The sequence below is a fragment of the Lineus longissimus genome, chromosome 12 (genome assembly GCF_910592395.1).
Source record: "Lineus longissimus chromosome 12, tnLinLong1.2, whole genome shotgun sequence".
NCBI lineage: Eukaryota > Metazoa > Nemertea > Pilidiophora > Heteronemertea > Lineidae > Lineus > Lineus longissimus.
This window is the reverse complement of record NC_088319.1, coordinates 12,882,246-12,900,774: the sequence shown is the minus strand read 5'-3', so window position 1 is coordinate 12,900,774 and position 18,529 is coordinate 12,882,246. Positions and strand designations below refer to the sequence as shown.

At 41.3% G+C, this 18,529-nt stretch overlaps 1 protein-coding gene across 3 annotated transcripts in view; it reads right to left on the bottom strand.

Annotated features, from left to right (window-relative positions):
• Nucleotides 1-18,529, bottom strand: part of LOC135496598 (endothelin-converting enzyme 1-like) — a 34,510-nt gene that overhangs the window by 13,644 nt on the left and 2,337 nt on the right. The window contains exon 1 of one of the 3 annotated variants that reach the window (XM_064785999.1): nt 16,355-17,785. The exons of the other annotated variants lie outside the window; for them this stretch is intronic. Coding sequence (XP_064642069.1) covers nt 16,355-17,054 — 700 coding nt within the window. The 5' untranslated portion in view covers nt 17,055-17,785. Of the gene's footprint in view, nt 1-16,354; nt 17,786-18,529 lie in introns of those variants that run through there. 3 annotated transcript variants of the gene reach the window in all.

Genomic DNA, 18,529 nt, shown 5'->3' with positions numbered 1-18,529 from the left:
TTACATGTATACGCATCACCAATTCTGATTAAGCAATAACAGGATACGTTTTCATGAATTTCATACAATCGCCAGAAAGGAAATCAATGTCAGGTAGCCTAACTACAAGCAAAAATATCGAGAGTTAATCACCAGACGCAGCAGCTCGGTAAAGCTAGCTCAAGAAGAGCCTTCGGGAGAATACCGAAAGTGCGTAACTGCAAAGTTCATATGGCGCTTGGAGAGGTAAAAAACAAAATAATTCATCGTGTCCTCTTTTCAGGCAGGTCATTGGTTAGATCCAGTTCTCGTTCATTGAAAAACAAACATATCTCACGCCAAAGTTGCCCCTTCAACAAAGTGAAATTACATCTTAATTCCTTTTGCATTCTTAAGCAACTTCAGCTGTACGCCATAGGGATACCAATCTTGCGATACTGGCTGTGTTTTCAATTAGCTCTCCTCAGAAGAAAGGAGATGTGATTACTTATTCATGGCGACTTCAGCCATTACTTCACCAGTCGTCCCCATCGACAACAAGCCAGTGCCCGTAATATCTGTTTGAAATAACGCACACTGGCGGAGACCATATAATGAGTAAGTAAGTAAGTAAGTAAGTAAGTCTTAAGGAAGTACAGGTAAGTCTATGCCCATGTCAAAGAGGATGTTGCTTGTAAGGTTAATTCCCTCTTCTCTTGCCAGGTACTTCCTTGAGCTTGTTTCAGGTGGTTTTGCTTCCCTGTAAAAGAGGAGCTGGATTCCTCCTGATGCTGTTGGCTTCCATCTTTGTCAAGTCGGTCAGCTCTGTCGTTTCCTTGGATGCGATGCAGAATAATAAGGCTGCTGGTACATGAATACTCCATTTCACGAAAAAGTGCCATTTAGGCTTGTTTTGCGCACAGTGCCATTTTTTCGTGAAATGGAGCATTTCCATCCTAACCTGTATCCCGCTTTTGTCTAATGTAGTAGCTATTGCATGCGATTCTAACAAGTTCGAGTCTCAGGAGTAATGGCGTTGAAGAACATAGCACGTAACACGTAATTAGGTGTACTGTCCCCTGGGTTCAGCAATAGGTCTACGGTGTCACAGGTGTACGCACGCAAGGCTGAAAAAAACACGACACTTAAATGTGCGTACACAGCCTATACTGAGAGCCACTACTATAATGAGAATCACTAATTTAGTGCGAAAAAGGAACTTAAATATTCATTAATGGATTCTCTAGTGATATTTTGCTTTTGCATGGCGGAAGACCGATAGGCTGTTCGTAAATGAAGCTATATTGTGACTCCGTTTTGTCAATCTTAGGAACACCAGAACTCTTTCAAACACCAAAAATAGGACAAGAAATTGTTCGGAAGCCATGCAGACCAAAGGTGACAATGTTCTCCCAGCAAAACGTTTACAATATTTTTGGTTTTGGATGAGTTCTGGTGTTTCTTGATTGTTTAATGGAGTCTCTATAGTATCGAACTGAACGAGAGAGTTGTTTATTATCTGGGCCAATCAGTGCCATTCTTTCAACGGACCAATCACATCCACCAGCCTTGTCTAAAATGCATTTTATGTCACTGTTTAGTGAGGTATCAATTTCTATTCAACATCTCAAATCAAACGATAAATAAATGTTATTTTGAATGTTTTATGACTGCTTTTACATTTTGCCCCAACCAATCGGTTTCGGTTGCCTAACGATAAGCTACATGTACCGAACATAACAGTTCTTTTATGTACACATGTACTTTGTAAAATCTCCCATGCCACTCCCTTGACAGGCTTCTCCTTTCCCCTTTTCCCTTGTGCACCATAGTCAACTTCCAAATACGAAATAGTTTTATGGTAGTGGGAATAATTGTTTAATGAAACATGGGATAAATCAACTCGTTGCCCAAGGGATCAAAGATGAACATGCATGCAAAGCATTCATGGAACTAATTTATGTTAAAACTCTTGAAATGAGAGCAGAATATTCTAATGGCATACTTATGTTCCCAAATGAACAATGAGTGTCGTCAGCGAGAGGCACAATGAAAAGTGGGCTTGGTAAAGAGGCTAACGTTACTTTTCTATGCACTATCACGATCATTTGCAACACGAAATTGATGTGATAGATTTACGAAGGATATCTAGTGCTTGGTGAATTTCTATAATCCTCCAACCTTGTTTAAGTAGAGGCGTATGAAATATCGTTTTGATCACTGAGACACAAGTAATATTTACAATGTTTTAGTCCAAATGATGTTAAGGGTTGACGATAAGTATCACCATGGTGCCTAGAACTTGAAATCCTAAAGCAATTAACAATCTTACAAAACGAAGTGAATGCCAGTGTGGGAGTCAGTTCATTTTTTCCAGAGGTGACAAACCCCACCCTCGAAATTGGCATTCACTTCATTCTGATGGAGTTCTCATAGCTTCAGGATTTCAAGTTCTAGCCAGTCTTAAATTAGTGCTTTATATGGAACAGTGTGTTCGTCACCTTTGGTTGTGTCGGATCAGCGCGGTCTCCACATAAGACATGAGTATTCTGTATTGAAAAAGGTAGCAAAACTTCATGTCAATGACAATGGTGTTAAGTATCGCCGTCCTTTTTTGAACATGGCCGCTACGGCAGCCATTTTGATTTCGTCTACGCTCACGATCATATCAGCAATGACCGTGGTATACTGTTCGTATATATTACATAGTTCAGAAATTTACTCCCAGCTCCTTCCGTCTGATCGAGCCAAAAACACCAACGGTACATTACTTGCCAATTATTTGCCAATATTGCGGCGGATTCAAGTTACATTAGTCAAACATCCGATGACAGGGCCCGTCCGAGCCAACTCAGAAACATGCTGGTGATATTTATTTGATGGAGTCTACTGGCGATCGAGATAGCCCGCCTCATCAATAATCAGTTTTCGAATCTAATCACGGTCTTAGAAATAAAGGTTTTTCAGTTTTCGAAAAACCTCTTATGGTCAAATATGCACCCCGTTGAAAATTTTCAGCAATGTCTTATTATATATTACCCTAAAACCTCTACGGGGTTGTATTGACCGAATACCAAAGACATTTTTTGTACCATACTTTTACCCACATGCCCTTTACTAAATAAGTTTCCGCGACGATTCACAAGGACGAGCAACAAAATTCTCGGTAATTCGGCCAAGCCAACAGGGAAGGCAAGATTGAGTTACCCCACAACTGTAATTTGTCCCTGAGCGCTATCAAGTTGCCATTTGGCGCATGTTGGATATTTCCCCAAGGCTAGACCTGTATACCGAATACAATTGGGCCTTCCCTCGGGCCAGCAATTCGGTGAGTGTGTTACCAGTCCCCTCTCAAATAAGATCCGGTTACAAAACCAATTATCGCATGATGGAACCATATTGACTTAACAGTATCGGTCGTAACCTCCGAAATGATGTTGTCGACGAACCTGATGTTCCTTCCACAACAACTCGTTCTTAGAATGTGGTGAAATATCTATGTGTAATTACCAAACTGTGCCGGTAAAGGGAAAAATTCAATTTGAACCAATCACAATATGACGTCATACAAAATACATCCTACAATGCGCAAGCAAATGATAAGGATGATGAATAATGCAATTTTAAAAGATGAAATCAAGTTGAATATTCAAATGAGTAATAGGTCATACGGGAACTTTTTTTTACAAAATTAGAAACACATAATATTGAAAAAGAAACAATGGCTATCAAACGTATAAAATACATAGTGTCTGTGGAAATGAGGAATAGAATTTGTCAATTGACACAGGTAAAATATATATGAAACTGAATTTGATTTTTATCTAGCTATCAAGCGGATATTATGATAAAATGGTCAATGGACCATGTGCTCACCTGGAGCTGCTTGGAAAATAGAATGAAAATATGATTAATGATATGATAAACAGGTCGAAGATTATGAATATACACTGTCAAGCATTATTAAATTTAAGGAATTAAACTACACTTCTTTTGTTTTCGGTTGTGGCCCTCTTGTGGCCAAACGAAAAAAAAATTGGACCAATCTGGGGGTAATATCTGGTTTTGGGGTAGACGTGCACAAAATTTTCACTAGCACATACGGCTACAAAACGTGCCCTGCCAACGAATATTAGGAACGACCATATGAAGTTGTTGCAACTTTTTTGCCAGAATCTTCTTTCTAAACTTTCATCCATCAAAACACATGAACCTAATAGACTAGAGTCAGAAAATGTAGAGTACGATCAAGTGTTATATTCCATGTGAAACCATCGTAATCAACACATCTGACCCTCTGCTACGACTACATGGTGACCAAATTGCTGGTGCCTCAAATTAATCCTCTATCTAGAAGAGTGCCCGAATTGTACTAGGTGTTTCAAAATGTACCCAACACTTTTAATGTGCAAGATGCTTTTCCCAACACGAGACAAACCAAATAACTATACATGTATTTTCATAACGCAGCATCCTAGATGTCAGTTGCATTACTATAACTTGGTCATGTTTGTTGTTTTGTTTTGCGTCCAGAGATATCACTGTCTCGTGTTGGGAAAAGCATCTTGACCCTTGGGTTTTGAATCCACTCCGCCGACCCGGACTCCTTCATACCAACATGAGGGGAGGTTATAGACGGGGTACATCTCATGGTTCACAATGAGAAAACGTTACCTGGAAAGTATTTCGATATCTTTGAAACCTTTTTGAGATACGAAACCATGTTTTTAGAAGAACATTTCTTGGAAGCATAATCACACCTGATATTTATAACAATCAAAAGTGGCATACGTATATTTGAAAACACATTGTAATCGCTAGTCTGACATGGTTGCTTCTAATGTAATTACGGGCTACATAGGCTACATGGAGCAGTTAGATCCCCATAACAACCCATCATGAATTATTCACGCAACTTTAATAGACTCGTACATGTTGAGAAACAAAAACGCAGCACCCATGATGAATCATCCGGTAGGAAGATAAATGTTTTCGCTGGCGAGTAACAATGTTTTAAAATAATTCGGTGGATGGATAAATGTTGTCGTGGCAGTTACGTAGACTTCGGTAAAACAGGAAAGTTATGGAAAATACGATTCTTGGCGATGAACATGCATAACAAAACAGCAGCGGTTAGGGGTAAATGATGACCCATTGCGCGCATGCCATCTGATTCTTGAATCTCCCACCCGAAGTGTTCAACATGGATCCAGTCATGTCGTCATCGCGAGAGTGACATGAGAAATAGACCAACCGCCAGGAGGAAAGCATTTGCTGCCCAACATTTTCTTTGTGGCATCCTGTATTTCATGATATTCTGAGAACCATTTCTTTTGCAATAAACTAAGTACAGCTGACCATATTTGCGTAGTTAACTTCCATGTACAAGTATCAACATGGTATTTAACGACATGTTGACAAAGTCATCAAAAATGCAATATCTTTCTTATCAGAATACAAGAGAGAACTTAGAGTAAGTTAAGGACGCTGAGCCTGAAAATGTGGTGGGAACACTGAAAATGGGTTTCGTACATTTCAAAAATGATATCAAGTCCTTTTTCGATGTCACATGTGCTAGTGTGAGTGGGTGTCAAGTTGGTCATTTTCAGTTCCCAGCATGTTTGCCACAGAATTCGCCACCGGATTTTCCAGCGATGTACCCACTCAATGACTCATTCGAATCTTTTACAGCATGTATTTCCTGGCTCTCTGTAGCTAGTTTTATTGGCGGCGGTATTTGGAGAGCATGCAATTTGTTAAATGCATTAGTATTTCATATGATACAGTCTGGCGGATGAAAGGCGATCCCTAAATATGATTATTGTCACTCTGAATATTAGGCAAAGCAGTCAGATTGCCATTAAGGCAAGACCAATGCATTTCCCTTCATGATGGCCATAAAAGGCAGCCAGTTGGTCATAATAAGAGCGAGGACACTTCACCTCGCAGTCAGATCATTGCCCATTATCCAGAGCTGATATATAAGCCAGAAAATACTACTGGTAAAAGACAATTACACATTGCCTCTTTGTACAGTGCATCTCGACTTTTTTGCCGACGGGCTCGACTTGCTAGGGTTACTTGCAACAGGACATCTTCGTGTTAGTTGGCGGCGATACCAAATGCTATCTTGATCAACATGTTCGAAGGGTAAAATGGTTCTATGCTAATGTATTGCTAATGATATTATTGTTCGTATTTTAGACACGGAGATGCTAGTCTAACGACTTATTGCCCCGGCCCCTGTAGCGGATATATGGACGTTTGATTACTTAGCCATGCTATGTTTACAACTAGTCAAACGGCTACATCATGCAATACACATAAATACGACCATCAGAATCAGATAAATTGCATATCTCCCACTCTAAAGGCTGATTATTTATGTCAAATGAGCGACAAGGGTCCTACACTCGGTATGCTTGGGATAGCTTTCCAATTCGACAAGGAAATCATCATAATGCAGACGCTGACTCGATGCTGCAGACATGAATTACATACATGTACTGTAATAAATGTACGAGCGTTTTCTTTTCGCGAATAGTTAGCGAATAACCTTGAAATTCGCAATTATTTCGTTAATTTCGTTATCAAGTTAATGCATCGAGAAATAACGCGAAACAAACTATTAATTACCATTTTCCTTGCAACCATCGATTGGGGAACACTTTTTCAAGCATCCACAGCAAGTTATTTTCATGATTAAATAGCTTTATCAATGGTCCGTTGTTTGGCAAGACGCACCCAGGCGCCGTATTAACGGCGGTACTGTTCGCGTCGCCAGCTACTTAGGAACGAAGTAACTGTCTTTTTCATTCTCGAGTAAGAACAAATTGACAAGCATGTGGAGACCATGCCGAACTTGGTTTTGCATCTGTAAGCTGAGCACGCCTGCGCTGCTGAGAGAGACTAATTTATGCTTTACACGGTTTACAATTCAAACACCTCAATGTTGAGTGATTAAAATTGTTTGTTTATAACTCATGTTACCGGAAGTGGTCTGATTGGCACAAAGATATTGTGTGCAGACTGGTGTGGTTTTATCAAATCAACGAGCTAAAGGGAAGTAGCCATTTTGGGATTTTTGGAGGCCATTTTGGATTTGAGGCAAATCTAGGATGTTCAAAAGCTTATTCTGAAGAATCAAAAGATATGAGAAAGCACTTCCTGCGAGAAACGAAACATTATCTTATGTTATGAGCTGCCTCCTCTCAGAAAAAAGTAAAAAACAACCGCTTAGATCTAACCAATAAGATATATTTTCAAGATACATTCAATCCAGTTCTCTAACGCTACACGGATTGCGCAGAATAACACACGGCACCATAGCTGATTGATGATGGAAATTTGGTCAACCAATCCGCAAGTAAATAATTTCCCACAATGGAGTGTTATTAAAATTCTGGTTTTGATATTGAGCGTTATTGAGAACACCACGCTGCCTTGAAATTCGAAACTACCTGTAACGTAATTAATTTTCTCTGATTATTAACCCATTTTCAATTTTTTTATTTCTGATTAGGACTGTACGAGGTACTGTGATGGACTCGTCTTAATTTGCTTTGGCAGTCTCCTGTCTGCTAATTTGCTCCAGCAGCCGCGTGTCTCTTGGGAACTGGTGGATTCTGTGTGCCAGATACTTAATGCTGCCGTGGTCAGTCATCCGGACGTGACGAGACTTCTGAGCGCACTCGTTTGCGTTCGTCAGTGGCACAAACCCAAGAGCGTAATGGCAGAGGCCGCTGGCAGTTGGTGTAAGCCCCTTAGCAAGTTCCTTTACCAAACCTATGGGGATTGAATGTGTTGCCAACATATTGCCCTGTGTAACAGTTTTAAATGTCATAGGATAGAGTTTTCCGGGGACAATGACTCTAAAATGTGCTTTTAACATCTGATGTATTGAAGTTCACGGATCTCTATAGAACGATCTTAATCGGTCATTAGACAATAGGGAAGGACCTTTTTTTAGTGAGGACACCTTACTCTGTACAAAACATGTAACGATTGTCAACAATTCGTGCTGCTCATCATTAAGAGTGTCATCTGACAAAATATGTTTGACGAAAAAACAATCCAAGCGTCTTCTGAGCACACTTCTCCACGAATTCCTTTTGGAAAGCCGGCTGACTGTTTGATGTGTAATTCTGGCACTATACCAGAATTCCATCGGGACGCCAATACAATTTCCCTCGCCAAGAGCTTTTCTACAGCGGGGTGATACAATTAACCACACATTACTGATTCATATCCTCCCTGATTAGTCATCCAAAGGACGCGATTTTGTTGCTCTATGATAGCTTTCCCCACCTCGTTTATTCAACAGGAGAGTGCAGCAGTGACGCTTTGGCGAGAAATGGGACACACTGGGGTTTATTAAAGATTTCAGAAAGCCGACTTCGGAGCTACTTCCGGTCGGTTTGTCCAATAAAAACTGCAAGTTTAGCAAATCACCAATGAGGTTGGTCCACCCGCCACATAACTGGTTCTGGCCTGGTTCTGGTGGTCCACGGAGGGGAGTTTAACGCGAACGTGACTCAGCTGGTATTGGACAGACCAGAGGTACCTTGGCCGGGCGCAGTATCTCTTTTTCCATGTTGTACGCAAGCGCATCTCCGTACACATGCGTATGTACCTGACTTGGATATGAGGGCTGAAGGTGGTGTGGAGAGGGGCAATCCTCACAATTGGCGACAACTCGCAAGATGGGGATTCATGCCTGACTGTTGACTGTAGCATCGTAAAGTTACATAATACTGATTGCAAATCGATGGACTTGACGTGAATAAGCCCGTAAGGTAAAAATGTAGTAATGTATGCTTAAAGCCACCGCTAGCACTTTCGGCTAATATGTAACACTATATCTTTATCACTGTTACCAACTGTAGCAGGCTATAACCTATGCACTTTATAACTCGTTCTGCCGTAATGACTTGATGATAACATATACATGTACATCACAAGCAAAAAGACGACATTGCGCCTTGTAAATGTATCAAGTATTATACTCCATATCCTCCGTATGTGCGGGTGTTGTTAAGTTGATATTGTTATTGAGGAGGCTGGCGCTATAGCTTTGTTGAGTGTCTGGATATACTACACGGTTGTAATACCAAGTGGGCTATGGCTGACTTGAAACAGTATCCAACTCGTTGGGGAATAGAGCAGAAATATACCATTCTAAAAGGCCATTCCGTTCCAAGGGAAAAACGGTTCAAGACTATCAGACGCAGAGTTACGCCGTTCGTAATACATTATAATGACTTATACTTTACCATATGGTTGCTTTCTTGTGAAAATGAACATTTGCGATCCTTAGTTATCATGTAACCTGGACCTAGTGGCGTATGTGCGTCATACATTCAAGGAAAACATACAATGTATATGAAACTGTCTATTAAGACGTTGAAATTTGTAACCCCCCTGAGGCAACCATGAACCCATTCAATGACGACTGAAAACTCGAAAACTGCCGTCGCATGTTGCAATATCCGACCGAGTACCAGTCAGACCATATAATAATATGCTTTTGTTGTGCAACTCTAAAGTACATGTATTCCCTATTCTATATCAACTGTTGCTCGCAGCCTCGGCTAAGACTGACGTAGCCAATATACGCAACGACCACTGGAGAGCGAACGAAATGGGACGGGAATTATTTTGAAGTGTGCTACTTCGTGCTGGGAAATCATAAGAAAAGCAAGCCATAGCATGTGCATATATAGAAGTGTTCTGAGCGCAGTTTTTTCTCGGCAGTGTAAAGATGTGTCTAGATCTAGATGCAGCATCGGATGTAACAAAAAGCTCTTTGCAGCCATTTTCCAATATTTGGTAAATGATAGGTTTTGCAAAGTACATGTAGCTCTTCAAATATTTGCAAGTTTTATTTATATGAAAGCAGTAGAACGCTTCCGTTATAGTTGCATCACACTACCAACAGAACATGCACTTTACATTGGGAATGCAGGTTGTCCAAAAATCACTTTAGTTCTTACAGCTTGGCGTTAACTGGAGGAGATGGCGCCAAACGCCAACATTAGTGACAAAAGATATATTTTGAACAACCACGCCCAGCTTACATGCTATTTCCCCAAAAAATATCGTAGTAATCTGCTACAGAACAATTGAAATACACTGCTTTTGAAAAAAGTTCTACGTACATTGTATCATGAGTGTGCGTGTACATTTACATAGCTTTACCAATAACTGTATGTCATGAGTACACACCGCCAATACGAGTTGAAGTGGTCCCGAATATTTAAATGTTCAATAAAGTTGGCGTATATTACATGTTTATTCATAGCTGTGTTATAGATTTTACATTGCGTACAATGTACATTTCACATTTACTCAGCGCAATGTATAGATAGATAAATACACTGTGACTTTTGAAATATTTGTGATATGTTAATGCATTTTGGATAAAGGTAGCAACATCAATCAACAAGCATGCACTTACCAACTTATGTAAATTTTCTGACCATACTATAGTTAGCAAGCTTACAGAATGCCGTTGCCAGCTTACAAAATTAAACGATTTGATGCGATTTGAAGCAAAGAGGATATTGTCCAAACTATTTTCTGAGATTCACGATCGCCAAGCGGGTCGAATAATCGGCAGACATCAGGATGGCATTCACAAATGGAGGCATCAACTCAATAAGACATTCGAAATCACTGAGCGCGCCAATGCATCTTACTCCCAATTCTTAACATTGCAAGGAGTCCCTAGCGATACAAACAGCAGGAGGAGCCTTAATTGATCCAAGGTCCGGGCGCATGAATGAAGGAACTATTGATTAAGTTATCAACTTGATGAATCGGGCGATCTCTGGATTAGTTAATTGAATGTTCTACAAGCATGAGTATTTGCTGGCACCTCCCAAGATTATCGTAAAATGTCTTGGAGGAGCTTAGTACCTGTACATTGTGTTCTAAATCATTGATACATTAATTTACATCTATTCAATGTTTACCTTGATTTACATTACATGTAGTTTTAACTGCGTTCTCATAGTTTTCAGCTCGGTACTGGGGTCACAGGCCGGCTTACTGAGTGGTGGATTATTAGTAAGCAACTTTGATAAAGATTTTCGTGAAGATGGAACTTATTTGACGTATTCGAGACGTCAATGAAGGCTACTCGCGTGGCCTTCAGCGTCTGATATGCATGATATAAATTAGGAACGAAATGGGAAAAATCGTTGCCTTTAGGGAATGAGGTAAAACAATCACGTTGGTTGCTGACGTCATTGCAATTAGTACGCAGACACCATTGTACGATTCATCTTCACGTTCCTCCCGGTCAGGGACGGAATGTGATGAAATAAACTACATGCACGTGTATACATGTTCACTATCACGAATATTCTGGGCACTATGTGGGCAATAGGGATGATATTGTGAATAATGGTATGCTTGTATACAAGGACCCCATATAGCATTGCTATAAAAGCAGCCGCAGCCGCAGCTGCTCAGTAACGAGGGGACATTCAAAAGCCATTGCGAAAAGGAAATGTAGCTGCCCGGCGCACGAGATGTTTATAAGGATTGACCATAGGCACAGCCATTTTGGCCAGAACTTGAAATCCTGAAGCAATGAGAACTCTTTCAAAACGATGTGAATGCCAATTACAAGGATGGGACTCATTTTCTTGTTTTCCAGATATATAAATGGGCATTCACTTCATTGTAAAGGCTGGGGTTCTAATTGTCTTAGGATTCCAATTTCTCGCCAAAATGGTGGTGCCTATAAGCAACCCTCAAACTGTTCAGCCTTTTGTGCGAGTTATGGCACCATTGGACGTAAATACCTTGCTTATCATTATATAATTTTTTCCATAACATTAGTACACGCTGTTTTGATTATTCAAAACATCTCTGATCGTCATAAAGAAAACCAAGCGAACAGGACACTTCTAATTGGTCAATCTGCTGACCCAAATCATGTGCCCCTGTGAAAGACGTAAAGGGCATTATTGCCGAAGAGGATTATACCAATGACGTCATCGAAACATACTTACTTCCCGTCTGTCGGCATAAAAGTAAACAAATTCATCCATTATGGAAGTCATGACAAAACAAATGACAATCGGGTGTCATTGCCACAATAAAGCGCCATGGCTACGCCGGTCATGGCGGGCTACCTGGAGTGTTGAGTGTAAGAGTAGGGAATCATGCTAAAATGGGATGGGTTGGTTTAATAATTCATGTTGTGAAGCATGAACGCGTACGCCGGTCTTCTTGAAATAGCTTTTGGACTCGATCGTTTTCCATGATCAATTTTAAGTATGTAGAGCGAGATGCGCATGTGGACAACATCCGCGAAAAAAGGAGTAACGGTGCTATGTGCGGTAAAAGGATTCTTGGACTTTTGTAAGAGCGTTGGCAGGGGACGGGTTGGCAAGGGGCATACACTTATTTACTCTCAACAACATCAACAACAATAGCGTGTGCCGCGCCCCCGTGCGGAGGTTGCAATAAGTTTATGCCGATAACCGAATCGATGATCCCCCATCCGTACAGACGTCCGTTCATGGCATACGCGTGCGCAATGACCCATAGGTATTTTAACTCCACATTATCTCGCTGACACTCGGAGTCCAGCGCTAATTACATCTAAATGCGTATCCTATGCGGCCATTGTTAACATACGCAGCACGTAATGGAGTTTCTATTTGATGTATCACCTGAAGCGTCCCAGGAAACATAAACCTCGTTAGAATGTTCCTTAGTTACCATTATTTCAGTATACAACAACAATAATATTCTTGTGGTTTTGTAGTAAATAACCATTTGGACGAGGTTGCAACTGATCAACAACAACCTCGATACCTGTGTCCTTAGTTGGCATATAATGTACATGCATTAGTATGGGGATAAGAACCCATGAGACCAGGTCGCAATCATACTTTGTGCGATATACTGGCGATTAGGCTCCATGGAACTATTTCATTTAATCCACGGATTCAATATATTGCAGTAATTGCTTGTATGTTTCGAAAGATGCATTCAAATGGGGACATAGCATGGTGTTTACACATAAAGCTATCCGGACCAGTCATTTTTGCAGCGGATCTCCTTGTTTGTCCATCAGCTTAATTATCATGGTCTGAATCAATTTGTATTTTACAAGTCACTGCGCATACATGGGCTCAGTGTTGGCGGCATCAATATTTGAAATAGGCTATACCCAGACCAGCAAAATCTACAGATGCGTGAAATCCACGCATCTGACGGAAAATGCCAAACAATACGAACGATTCCGAATTCCTGCAAACGTTAAAACAGGAACATTGTCTCCGTAAAACATACATAAGCACACTGGCACGCACGTACACACATTGCTTTTCATCTTACCGGACTTCTTCTGGCTGAAATTCGATGCGTTGGTCACAACCTACGACAACATTGAAGGAGGGCTTTGACGACGAAAATGCCAGTAAGCTTGGATCTGGATGTACAACCAGGGTCATAAAAACCAATGATTCATTCTTTGCTAAACCGTTTTGAGTTTTACATGTTTCATGTATCTATGTTAAATAAGCACTTGAAGTATGGGTGATGCCGTCCAAGGCCTTCGATCACCATTCGAACCCTTTTTTGCGACGGTGAATGTGCTATTTTCAAGCCTGTCAGTTTTACTCTGTGTGTTGGTAGCTATCATCAAACACATCAACTTCGCCAAATGTGTGTCTTGAACCTATTTATTCCCTGACATTGCTGAATCAGACCATTAAACAGAATGTTCGGGGCAAGATATCAGTCCGACTATCAGCTGCGTAGACACGTATTCCGTGACGCTATACCAGCCCGCCCGCTTAGCGGATCAATTCCGTTGCCTAATGCTCCAAGGCAGTTTATTGCGCTGCGTTCATCCATTTTTAATTTGATGGAAAAAGATCACCATCAATTTTGGATGCGTTATTATAACTGGATAGGCCAGGCAGAAATTCTGTTGTATAACTTCAGCCAGTAGCACACTGACGCTTACGCTCCACGAGACTAGAGCATGTAGCCTCACGATTGGGTGTTGCTCAAAACCTATAGCTCCATCCAGCGCAATTGTATCTTAACATGCAACTGTCGGGAGACGAATAACATCATTGCCATAGCTGATGAGCGAGGCAATAGATAGCATGTCTGGCTTGAAGCTTTCACCAACAGTTGATTACACAATATCGTTTTGACTCCCATCCAAAACAGCCCAATCGCTTCGACTCGGCTACCCTGGCGTCCAGAAGCGCGGACGACTGTGAGTGTCGGGTCAAATACCAACTCCAATTATAAGTCCGTATGGAGAGATAAACAGAGAACATTCCAAATCAGTGGACAAGATAACAGACAGCATTAATTATTGAGAGTTTTCGGGCCAGAACCGGAGGGAACCAAGTCGATGGAGATAGAAGAAGCCCATTCTGCCAACTGGTAATCCTGTTATGTGCGGCTTGGAATGTAAATCGGATGCAATATAGGCAGTTGAGTCATTGACAACTTGAATTCGGATACAAAACTAGAATTTGTCAATAAGAAGTCAATAATTTTGGAGCTATAGCAAACATCGGGTCAAGGACGACCAGTGAACTATAGCTAAACTCCTTTCCTGTAGAAATTTGAGTTTTTTACTGGATGCAAGCGTTGTGTATCCACTGCAATGTAGAAGTACATGTAGGTCTGAATAAGCTTTGTTGAAATCAGGTATACAGCCAGTGACACAGCTGGTCGGAGGAAATTTTTGGTGTCAAGGTCACGGAGTTAAGGTCACAGTGTCAAGGTTATATTTCTTTACGCGGGAGGCGTGGTGCGTAACACACCTTTGAATTCCTTTCTCCATTTAACATTTCGCGCAGCTGATAAATCACCAAGAATACTATACGATCACGTTCGTCCGGTCAAAACATCTCGGTCTGAAATTCCTGCCACTCTACAAGGTATTCATTTTCAACAACTCGATATCGATAAAATGTGCTTTATTGATAATACGTGTATTCATCAATAACTGGGATACTTGAAGCAAGTCAACCAATTGAAATACGTGATTTACAATTCGCAATATTTTCCAATTATTTTAGGCCCTTACCACTGCAGGCGCGTGCAGATTAAAATGTGAAATAAAAATTCGCTGAGGACTGGATCGATTTGATTGGATGAAAATTGTCGTGGAGGGAACATCATTTTCGGGCTTGCATCCCCGACTCAGTCGTGGAAATAACCACTTTGTTCTGCAATGACCTTCGGGATTAAGGCGAGAATTTGCTACACATAACATCATCTTGATCATAATAATTAGGCAAATACCGCATGCGATAAAACTTGTCGAAATGAATATTCTGATTAATGCATCAAACTCTCGGTCTGAATATAAAGTTGCCGAATACCGGAGAAAGGATTTAAGGAAAAATGAAGAAAGCAATTGAGAACAGGACGTCTTAAGAAGTCGGATTTCAGCTTCTGAAAGACCATTAAAGATTTTTCGGCCAACACAAATACGCACCCGGTAGAGGTTTTTTTTGAAAAATAAAAACCCGAAACGGTTGCTGAGGAACCTCTACGGGGAGCATACTTGTGTTTTCAAAAGCCGAAAAACCTTTATTTCTACGAGTGTAGGTGGTTTGGAGACCGACCGGATTTGGAACACGATACGAGAAGCCCTGAGGGACCTTTCAAAATTTGATATTGAGCCAATGCATCGGCTGTATTTAGACTAATTAGAGCACCGAGTATCGAATGAAAGGTATTTTCTCAAAGTGATTCATATAAAATTCGATGACATCTCAACACTTGCTTTTGAAATGCGGCAAGATAGGCAGGAATAAATGCGCCATTTTAGCCACGGCACAATCTTGCGCCGAGGGGAGTGATGAAATATAGATAGATCAATTACTCATTGTCAATGATGGATGGTGACAGCATCATCCATATGGGTGTTCCGTTAACATATTGATACGTGTCGTTGCCTAGACGAGCAGAAGACGGCATCAACAAAAGAACATCGACAAAATGAATAGCGGCTGCCGTAGATCACCCGAGGTTAGCTCAAGGCGTACATCTACATGGCGGCCAGCGTAAACCACGCGAGGTTGTCTGAAAGAGCTGATGACAGTGTAATGCAAAATGCCAGGAGCAAAATGAAAGAACAATCATGAAGAAGCTCGAGTTCAGGAAGAAAGTGGATGCAGCCATCAAGCTGCAGAGGTGGTTGTGTTTGAAATTGTTGATTAAAAATGCACCAAGAACATGAAGGAAAATCAAAATGCGTTTAAGAAACAAAATGGCGCCCAATATGGGATGAGAACTGCCACTGGCAAAAATGTAAATAATGCATCTTCAGAATATGGGGCAGATGGCGCAAAAGGGTAAGCGAATTTCTGTGGGACAGCTGCTACCACATGTAACTTACCGGACATCGTCCAACCGCCTATTGTACTAATACCAGTATAGACCAACGACTTCCCAGCTTTATCAATTGCATTCGTATTGGAGCAACTTTGGTACAGAACTTTCATTTTCTTAATTGCAGATTGGTCATTTTCCTCTTTGGTGATAGGCTCCTTCAATGTCTTTAGAATCTGTTTTCTTATATCTAATTCGATTTTTTCCTTGACGCCCCATGGCGATTGGTCTGGTGGTTGCGGATTCGAACCCTGCCAGCCTCCGCAGGCATATTTGTAAAAATCATCACATGGTTTCACAGAGGTGTCTAAGACCGTCAGCATTCTTGCTGCAGTGTGAACACAAGTGTCCTTTAGGCACAGGTTACGCACAAAAAAGTCTTTATCCGCGGTCTCCAAACGATTGGAGACATTTTGCAATTCGGCGTAACATTTGTCACGCTCTTTCATGACGTCACCGGAAATCATACCAAGCGTCACGACCACAACAACAACAAAGAAGACCATCACCAAGATGAGAGCCTCCCGCGGGCTCAGCTGTTCCTGCTCACATTTTACAATGGAGGGGCTCTTCTGGAACATAAGCTGTAATTCTTCAGTGTCTATGCAGGTTTCGTGGTGTTCCTCGGCCCCGGCGGCTGGCTGCTCGGTGGCGTCGCCATCAGGTAGTGGCTCCTTTGGCTGGGGTTGGTCATCTACCACGTCCATCTTCAATATAGCAGATTACTCCTCGAATTTCTGGAAGACAACACGCCTTTATGTAGGTTCTAGACCTTCAAATTAGCACGAGTAACAGTCATTTTGTTATCCACAATGGAAATGTAGTCCTCTTATTGTTGGCCGTGATGATACAAAGCTCAAAATCAAAATGTTGTCGCCGATTTGTCGATGAACTATCCTAAGTTAGAGCATCCAAAACAGGTGGTGACTCATGTGTGACAATGAATCCGGCGAAAAACCCCGCGAAAACGACGCTATCTGGACTATGAGCACATGAAACAGACTCACAACCCAGCAGCGTTATTACAGTCAAGTCAACACAATGTCACCACGGCGAAGATGTAATGCTCGGCGCTGAGCAGAAATTCCTATAAATATATATGGCACGTCGACATTTCAGCTTGGTGACTGTCACTTTATGATACGCCGGATCACGTCTCTCTGGCACGGTTTAACCGCACATCCACAGAATACCACATTCATGTACATCCACTCCGTACGTTGGCAACTCAATAAAAAGCTTTGGGTCCGAGAGCCTGCTATACCAAACCATGTACCATCAGGACGATGAGAATTGGATCAATATACGCCGCCATGATTCTACGGCTCTGGTAGAGCAACGCACACACAGCATAGAGCAATATTAAGCCAGATCGTCGAAGAGTTTAGCAGAGCGACTGGATGCAAAATTTCGTATGGTATTCTCCGTTGGTGTTATCAGAATCGGCGCAAACGCAAGAACGATTGGTATGACATCCACGATCTGAATTCTCTAGACCAGTTGCATCTGACTCTACACGATAGCAAGTGGTTGGACTCGCTGCATACTTGCTAATAATTTAATTACTGGTACTCTGAGCTAATGGTTTAGCAGTCAGCACACACCCGGCCAATCATTTTAACGTCCCAAGCTAGCACAGAGTATACAATAATTTGCCGGGTGTCAAAATAAAAAATGACATTTTGTCCGGTACTCAATATTGCAGCAGAGCAAGGGAATATATTGGCATCACGCGAGGGTAACTGCATAAGTAACAGACCTCCAAGTGCGTCCAGTATCCCAGGGGTATCATCAACATTCCAGACAAAACCTCGGAAAAAAACTTAGCTGTCTATATTCATAATAAAACGAAAACATGTGAAGGAACTGTATGTAATAAATATCGATTCGTCTGCAAAAAACACTTCTGTATTTGCTTTAGATCATATTCGATCGAGGACAGTATTTCTGTGATGACTGAAGTCTTAATGTCGACCAAAGCGAAAGAACCGTCCTTTCGGATTACGCTGAAAACACGAATGGTCAAATGGGATGGTAGAGATAGAGTGCAGCCATTATGATGATGATGATGATGATGATGATGATGATGATGATGATGATGATGACCCTAAAACTAAAAGTCTCAGGAAACTGATCTTTGCCTGATAGAAAACGTAGTCTCAAAAAGTGAATGGTAGACTTG